The sequence below is a fragment of the Microcaecilia unicolor genome, chromosome 11, assembly GCF_901765095.1.
Source record: "Microcaecilia unicolor chromosome 11, aMicUni1.1, whole genome shotgun sequence".
NCBI lineage: Eukaryota > Metazoa > Chordata > Amphibia > Gymnophiona > Siphonopidae > Microcaecilia > Microcaecilia unicolor.
The window spans coordinates 195,221,854-195,230,635 of record NC_044041.1 but is presented as its reverse complement, the minus strand read 5'-3'; the positions used below and the strand labels follow the sequence as shown (position 1 = coordinate 195,230,635).

The following is an 8,782-nucleotide window of genomic DNA, read 5'->3' as shown; positions in this document are numbered from 1 at the left end:
CAATTTCGGCTAAGCTTCTGAGGATCCATTCCTACTGCACAGGACCCAATTCCTTTCCTCCATGCAAATAGGTAGCAGAACAATCCTGAGTGGACTGCAATATAAAATTGGTTCAAATGCAACAAATAAAAATCCTAAAACTAAACAAGGCAAATCAAAATGATATAAAATTAAAAACAAAACCATTAGACATATACAAATCAGAAGCTTAAAAAACTTGATTTTATCAGCTCTTTTTATTTAGCAGCCTCCTGAATGATTTGATTGTGAGTTCGGCCACCTCCACTTCCTGTGATGCCCAGAGGTGAGGCGGAGAACAGAAAGAACATAGGATATTGGTGAAAGGAGGGCTGCATATGCACCAAGAGACCCAGTCTCTGGAGGGACACTTTAGGTCCTTGAACTCACTGCGCATTGTGGAATTTGTAGCATCTGCCTCAGGGTCTCAGAATGGCCAGGACTTGCTTAATGTTGCCTTCCAGGTACTGGGTCATCAGGCGTTTAGAGTGGGAGGGAAGAGCATGCAGGGTTTCTGCAGCTTCTGGGTGTTCTGGATTCTGGAGACCAGGGCAGCTGGAAAGGAGATCTGGTGGTGTTATTTGTTCTGCTGTGACAGATAGACTTGTGTATTCCTGAATCCTTGTTGACGATACTTTACAGATGCCTCATGTTTGCTCACCCTTTCAAGGGGTTCGGGAATAAGGAAAAAGCCAGCCAGAAGGATGAAATGTGAACCTCCATCAACCTTCCAAGCTTGCATTCTGATCTTAGATTCTAGGATCCAGGATATGTTCAGCTTAGTCCAGGGGAGGAGTAGCCTAAGGGTAGGAGCAGCAAACTGAGAATCAGACAAGCCAGGTTCAAAACCCACTGCTGCTGCCTGTGAACTTGGACAAGTCACTTAGCCCTCCATTGCTTCAGGCACAATCTTAGATCGTAAGTGTCTTGGAGACAGAAAAAAATACCTACAGCACCTGAATGCAACTCACTTGAACTACTGAGAAAGGCAAAAGGTAAATCCATAGGCCCAGATCCCCTTAATCCAAGTCTCTGCTACATTGCATCCTTATTGAGAGCGTAGCATACATAGGTGCTCATTTTGAAAGCACATAGAGGGGCATAATCGAACGAAATCGTCTATCTCCATGGGCGTTTATCTCCGAGAACGGGTCCGTGAAGGGGCGGACCGAACCGTATTTTGGGAAAAAATAGACGTCCATGTTTTATTCGACAATTTGTGAGCTGGACGTTTTTGTTTTTCAGCGATAATGGAAAATGAAAGCGCCCAGCTCAAAAACGAATAAATCCAAGGCATTTGGTCGTGGGAGGGGCCAGGAGTCGTAGTGCACTGGTCCCCCTCACATGCCAGGACACCAACCGGGCACCCTAGGGGGCACTTTTACAAAAACAAAAAAAAAAGGTAAAAGAGCTCCCAGGTGCATAGCACCCTTCCCTTGTGTGTTGAGCCCCCCAAATCCCCCTCAAAACCCACTGCCCACGTCTACACCATTACTATAGCCCTAAGGGGTGAAGGGGGGCACCTACATGTGGGTACAGTGGGTTTGGGGGGCGGTGTGGAGGGCTCCCATTTACCAGCACAAGTGTAACAGGTGGGGGGGATGGGCCTGGGTCTACCTGCCTGACGTCCACTGCACCCCCTAATAACTGCTCCAGTGACCTGCATACTTCTGCCAGGGAGGTGGGTATGACATTTGAGGGTGAACATAAAAAGTTGTGAAATGGCATATTTTTGTGGTGGGAGGGGGTTTGTGACCACTGGGAGAGTCAGGGGAGTCATCCCCGACTCCCTCCAGTGGTCATCTGGTCATTTAGGGCACTTTTTGGGGCCCTATTCGTGGAAAAACAGGGTCCAGGAAAAGTGCCCTAAATTCTCGCTAAAAACGCATATTTTTCTTCCATTATCGGCGAAAGGCGCCCATCTCTGATCGGCTGATAACCACGCCCCAGTTCCGCCTTCACCACGCCTTCGACACGCCCCCATCAACTTTGTCCGCATCCGCGATGGAGTGCAGTTGAAAACGTCCAAATTCGGCTTTCGATTATACCGCTTTATTCGTTTTTGTGAGATAAACGTCTATCTCCCGATTTGGGTCGCAATATAGGCGTTTTTTCTTTTTCAATTATAAGCTGGATAGACTTACAAAGTAAAGTAATATCCTATGTAACTTTGTAAGTTTATGTGCTTTCAAAATGAGCCTCGTGGTAACATAGTAGATGACAGCAGATAAGAACCTGTACAGTCTGTCCAACAAAATAAACTCGTAGTGTAAGGTATAATACAAGTACTTGATCTTGATTTGACCTTGCCATTTTCAGGGCACAGACCATAGAAGTCGCCCATCACTGGCCCTGGTCTCCAATTACTGATGCTGGGATTCTGTTTGCATGAAAAGTCCCATACAAGGACACACTGTTATTTGCTAAAGTTTCTATGTTCAGAGGGCAGAAACTGATTTAAAAAAAAAAATGTCTTTGAAGTTCATGAATACGTCTCTGAGTTGATGCAATATCAGATTCAAGGAGATTTTCTTTCTCAGAAACTGTAGTGAGTTTCAGTGAGGACTCCTGAGGGTTATTGCTTTACTGATCCTTGACCTCTAATGGTCGTTGTATGAGAGCCATGTGCCCATCATGGTTCATTGCGTGTTTTACCTATAACCTTTTAAGAACACTCACTCTTCAGCAGTGTGTTTTTTCTACTGAAAAAGGTGCCGGTACTCAAATGCCAGGGCCACCCTTTGGGGTGGGGTGATCACTGAGGGACCCACCCTATAATAGCCAGGCCCTCTGCAACCAGTCACAGAATCTATGACAAGGCCGAATTGGTGTGTAGAGCTTGAACTCTTTCATTAAAACCTGGGGTCCATGGGTCAATTATAGCAGACAATGGAAAAGGTGCTGGTACTCAGTACCCCCAAGTACCCCCAGAAAAAAAGCCCTGCTCTTCAGTCATCCAGGCTCACTAATACTTAATCTGCTCAGGACTTTCTCGGTCGGGACATTAGCGACCATACTGAATCTATTAACCCTTGTTCCTGAGGCTCAACATTTCCTCTGGAGACTTGTCCCTATTACAAGTTAGTTTTAATCTACCACAACATTTCCACCAGCAGTAGGCACCCTCAAGATATCTGAAGACAGAGCATGGAAGGAAATGCTCAAATGCTGAACTGTAGTCCCTAGTTGTACATACCATCATGGTCAATTACTGCTTATATTATACTAACATTGTATTATGTCTCTGGTATTTTAATTCCAGTGCTTTTAAATGTGTATATTTTTGATACTGTTTTATGGTAGTTCTATTTATTCTTGGTTATTTTACTATTGTTATGCTGTTCACAAAATTTTATGTTAAAATGTACCTGTTGTACACCACCTTGGGTGAACCTCATCATAAAGGTGGTTAATAACTCCCAATAAATAAATACATTTAAAAGAATGCCTATGGAATTCGTGTATGCACTAACTAGGGGCTCCAACCAGTTTTTTTTTTTTTTAATTACAAATAAAATCCAACTGGGATCTGTTCCCTGAGAGTGAATTCACTTCAGAGACAGTTTGCATTCTAAGCTGCTTGTAACGACAGAAAGAGGGTATAGCAATCCCATCCTCTTTTCCTTTCGTACTCTTTTACCCAGGGCTTTTTTTTGAGGGGGTACTTAGTACCGGCACCTTCTCCATTGCTAAAATTGACCCATAGTCCCCAAGTTTTAATGAAAGAGCTCAGACCCTACACACCAATTCTGCCTTGTCATAGATTCTGTGCCTGGTTGCAGGGGTTCTGGCTGTTGTGGGATGGGTCCCTCAGTGATCACCCCACCCCTGAAGGGTGACCTGGCATTTGAGTGCAACAAAACAGAAGAAACCAGTCTTCGCAAGAAAACAACAGAAGACAAAACAGCGAAGATGACTAACAAAAACCAAAACCAAACGAAAATAAACAATAAAAATTAAAAAAATAAATAGAAAATAAAAATAAAATTGTATTTAAAAAATATAAATATATACAAAGACGAAACTCTGATTGTGAAAACTCTGGCATTTGAGTACCAGCGTTTACCCAACATCCTCACCCCCCCCCCCCCCCCCCTTCCCTTCAAACAGGTTCCTTCCAGCCTCTCCCGACTATTCTGGCTTCCGACCGCAAGATGGCGCAAGTCACCAAACCCCTTAGCTCCTCCTTTTCGTCCGTCCGTGGAACTACCTCCTTGGAACTAGGCCCCCACCAGGCGTAAGAGCGTGACGATGACGTCACAAGGACGCAGCGTTAGCGCTGCGGAAGTGATGAGTATCCACGTGTGAGAACTCCAGGAAGAAGAAGGAAAGTCGGGGACACTCAGGTGAAGATGGAAGCCCGAGGGACAGATGAAGGGGTGGGGGGGAAGCCAGGGAGAGCTCGGGGACAGGTGAAGAGGTGGGTGGGGAGGCCCGAGAAAGAATGTGGGTGCTGGTGAAGTGGGGGGAGGGGAGAGAGAGAGAGCTGAAAAGACAGCGACTCCAGCAGAATCGGGTTCTGGTTCGTGAGCTCTGTTCTGTACAGAGTAAGTTGGGATTTTGGCCGTCAATGACTGTACGAACGTAAGAGTAAAATTAGGGATTGTGATCAGGGGATTCGCCTCCCCCTCCCAGAGTGGAGGAGTGGCCTAGTGGTTAGGGTGGTGGACTTTGGTCCTGAGGAACTGAGTTTGATTCCCACTTCAGGCACAGGCAGCTCCTTGTGACTCTGGGCAAGTCACTTAACCCTCCATTGCCCCATGTAAGCCGCATTGAGCCTGCCATGGGTGGGAAAGCGTGGGGTACAAATGTAACAAAAATAAAATAGATACTATTGGAGATTCTACATGGAATGTTGCTACCACTGGAGATTCTACATGGAATGTTGCTATTCCACTAGCAACATTCCATGTAGAAGGCTGCGCAGGCTTCTGTTTCTGTGAATCTGACGTCCTGCACGTACGACGTCAGACTCACAGAAGCAGAAGCCTGCGCGGCCACATCGGTGATCCATGTAGAATCTCAAATAGTAGCAACAGTGGAGGAGTGGCCTAGTGGTTAGGGTGGTGGTCTTTGGTCCTGAGGAACTGAGTTCGATTCCCACTCCAGGCACAGGCAGCTTCTTGTGACTCTGGGCAAGTCACTTAACCCTCCATTGCCCCATGTAAGCCGCATTGAGCCTGCCATGAGTGGGAAAGCGCAGGGTACAAATGTAATAAAAATAAAATAATAAATAAAACCTCCTATCTCCCAGCTCAGGGGATAGAACTTTTGGTTTTCTTTCCTCCAGCTCCAGCCATGACTCGATCGAAGAAAATCGGCAACCATAAGAGTGACAAGAAGAAGAATATCTCCAAGCTGTGGAAGACCAAGCGGAGAGTGAAGGACTTGGATCAGATTCACCAAGACATGAAGCCAGAAAATGCCCAGAAGCTGCTGCACCAGGAAGTTGACTACGATGTGACAGGCAATGCCCAGCATTACTGCCTGCATTGCGCGTAAGTGACAAGGAGCTGAGGCCTCAGTGCACTGTAAAACGTCTGTTCCATTGCTGTCTACGCTGTGCCTGAATAGAACAGTAGCAACCAACACCTCAGGTGTAGGTGGATCATGTAGCTTGCTCGATTCCACAGCCCTCAGGTAGTAGTATCACTGTACCTAAACCCATCTCTCACAGATGTGTATCTGAGCTTCCCTTGAAAACTTCCAGGGGTAGCAATTCTATCACTGGTTTTTATTTGGACTGGGGGCTCTCTAGCGAGTCAGGTTTTCAGGATATCGACAGTGAATAGTCATGAGAGAGATTTGCGTGCACTGGAGGCAGTGTATGCAAATCTCTTGGTTTTCAGGATATCGACAGTGAACATTCATGAGAGAGATTTGCGTGCACTAAAGGCAGTGTATGCAAATCTCTTGTGAATATTCATTGTGGATATCCTGAAAACATGGATGTCTGGGGAGCTCCCAGACAGGTTCGGGATACAATTCTCTAGGTAAACCAAATGGTTTTAGTTTTCCCTCATTGCCCGCATGGATGTGAGGGTTTTCCTAAGCACGTCAAACGTGAACCTGAGCTGTGAGGGCCTTACTGCAGTTAGCTGCTCTGTGTGTGGATCAGGCAGCCTCGTGTCGCCATCCAAAATTTCCAAAACAACAAAGCTTTGTTGATCTGCTTCATCTTACTCAGGCCAATACCAGGTGTTTGACTTTTCATACTGTTTTCTTTGCCATCAGACGATACTTTGCGGATTTTAGAAGTCTGAAGGACCATTTTAAAACCAAAGTGCACAAAAGAAGGTAAGTGAAGCCTTAGCGTTTACAAAAAGGAACCCTCGTGTTTTTATGGATCAATAGAAACTGTCGGTAAACCACTTCAGTCAGTTTTAACCATGTGTGTTCCATTGTGATCCACCTTGATCACTTGCTATTGGAAAGGCAGAATATGAGAAGTAATAGATTTAAGATTTAATTGCTGTCCTAAAAAGACAAGAATTCTTGGCTAAGTGGGCTTCTACGAAGCAAGGTGCTTTGTGAAAGAATTGTGTAAGGTGAGACTACTTTGGGGAATGAGTTTCTGATTAATGGGGCCTTCAGTGGGTGAGTTGGGAAGGGGGGGGGGGGCTAGCAGAGATGCAGTTTAATGTATCACTTGATAACTATAGTCATTCCGTGGTTTACAAACAGAATTTATCAGTATAATCAGGTTAAACCCTTAAAGATACATAAACAATCAGTGGCAAGTATTAGTGGCCAAGGGTTCTTTGCGATCAGAGGAAGCAATTCATGTTTGCAAATATTAATGGTAAGGCCTTAAGTTGCAAGACTGATGGTGGGGGAGCAGATACAATGCAGCCAGTATGAGATATATAACAAGCGCTGGGGGGGGGGGGGGGGGGGGGGGATGCTTCAGCCATTTGCAAAGGTGAGAAGCCCCTATATTTATTTAAAAGCTTTTCTATACCATTTATTGATGAATCAACATCATTCAAAATAGTTCACAAAAGTATAAAAACATAAGAGAAAATGTAAAGAATGAAAAATAAAAGAAATGAACATTTATACATATACCATATCACCAGTGCTTAATCAAAAATGAATTTGTTCCAGTGCTCTAAGCAACATTAGGAGCAGAAACAAGGTGACCATCCACGTGTGGCTGGGCTTCTAAGGAGGGGGTCATGTCTCTCCCCTATTCATAAGTCACTGGGTTACACTTAACCTCACACACTTTCTCTTTTATCATCGCAGGCTGAAGCAGTTGAGAGAGGAACCATACACCCAGGAGGAAGCCGAGAGAGCAGCGGGAATGGGCTCCTACATTCCGCCAAGGAAAGTGGAAGTTACAACTCAGATCATCGAAGGGGAGGAGATGAGCTGAGGATGGTGGACCTGAAACTGCACCTTCGATGGCTGGCCTTGGTGGAATTGAAAGAACTTTGCTCTTTCGTTGCAAGATTTTGTTTGTGGTTGTTGCTAAAGTTAATTTGAGAAATGTATATGTGAGGTATACCCTGAGTCTAATAACCCTGTTTCACCCCAGTTGCATCTCCGGTGGGGTTTATAGCACCAGAAAAGGAAAGTGACTGGGCGATGCAACTGAACACAGCGGACAAATTGTTGGAACGGATTTTGTGTTGGTTGAAAATTTAGGAGCAATAAATAAGCACATAGAATTTGCATAGCTCAGTCACTGGAAGAAGAGACTTTTGTAGTGCATACAAGATGCCGTCTACCACCGTTATACCTAGTGTGTGGTTTGACAGAGAGCCAGGGTGAACACCATTCCAGTCAACAGATTTTTCTGAATAACAAATGTTGTTCTCCCCATATGACACAAACTCTTTCCTGTGACCCAGCTGTAATACCCTTTAACCTCGTCCTCTCATGCAGTTTGGACTCGGCTGGTTGAACCATGTAGTTGAAGCTGAGCTGAGACTGCGTGGACTGAGAGAGGCAGCAGGAGTAGTGGCTGAGTAAAGTGTCAGGGTGGGTCATGTTGGGGTGAGTGGTATCTTCCATTGTGGGTAATGAATCGGAGCCTGGGTTTTGTGTCCCGACAATGAGAATTTTGTGTTAACATACCAAAGGGTCTCTTCTGTGTTGCTATTTTTTTTTTACCCCAGCTGGTTTGAAAATAATGGAGAAAAGAGGCAGAAAGAAAGCCTAGTGAGGGGGGTACAGAACATGTAGATACGGCAATCCAAAGAACGCATCTGTGTTCTGCATAAATACAGATCCAGTCTCATGCGTTGCAGAAGCTTGATTTGCCTGTGTTACTGGAATAGGAGGAAGAGAAGGTGGGAGATTGTAGATTTTGCAGTGCTTCAGCTCATTTAATCTGTTTTTACAGGAGAAAATCTAAGGAGGGTGGTGATGTATGATTTAAACATGACTGTTTTAAGTGTTGCCTGAAACAGTGGAAGAGATTTTGATACCGTACAAACTGGGAAAGAATTCATTTATTTCTGTTTATAAAATGCAGCCAGTCCAGTGAACCTAATCTGTTGTACAGAATGATACAATATAAAACTTAGTAAAGACTGCATACTTTAAAATGTCCGTGTTTTAATCTTTAACGGCTTTGCCCTTGGTACAGAAACAGCTTCCGTCGTATACTGCTGTCCTGTGAGTGGTTGACTGCTTGGGGGGGAGGGGTTGTGTGGCTGCCAGCCTAAACGTTATCTCTCATTTCATTTCTCTCTGGTAAGCAGAAATGCTCAGTTTGAAATTCCCTTAGGCTGGTTCTTGCGCTGTCAGTATCTAA

General features: G+C 44.8%; 1 protein-coding gene across 2 annotated transcripts; it reads left to right on the top strand.

The window, feature by feature from the left end:
- The first annotated feature begins 4,254 nt into the window (after positions 1-4,254).
- Positions 4,255-8,563, top strand: ZNF593 (zinc finger protein 593). Of its 2 annotated transcripts, none has more exons than XM_030219419.1 (4): positions 4,255-4,364; positions 5,309-5,516; positions 6,253-6,315; positions 7,267-8,563. In XM_030219419.1, the coding sequence occupies exons 2-4, from the start codon at positions 5,317-5,319 to the stop codon at positions 7,394-7,396; spliced, it is 393 nt and encodes a 130-aa protein (XP_030075279.1). In that variant the 5' UTR covers positions 4,255-4,364; positions 5,309-5,316; the 3' UTR covers positions 7,397-8,563. The 2 variants fall into 2 exon arrangements, with proteins under 2 accessions (XP_030075279.1, XP_030075278.1); XM_030219418.1 differs by having other exon boundaries at positions 4,260-4,364; positions 5,273-5,516.
- Positions 8,564-8,782: the final 219 nt, after the last annotated feature.

Excerpts from the sequence above, each read along its gene's own strand:
- ZNF593 (XM_030219419.1), top strand. The coding sequence starts at position 5,317 with ATGACTCGATCGAAGAAAATCGGCAACCATAAGAGTGACAAGAAGAAG. Across the intron at positions 5,517-6,252 it reads CATTACTGCCTGCATTGCGC|ACGATACTTTGCGGATTTTA; the intron begins GTAAGTGACAAG and ends CTTTGCCATCAG. Across the intron at positions 6,316-7,266 it reads ACCAAAGTGCACAAAAGAAG|GCTGAAGCAGTTGAGAGAGG; the intron begins GTAAGTGAAGCC and ends TTATCATCGCAG.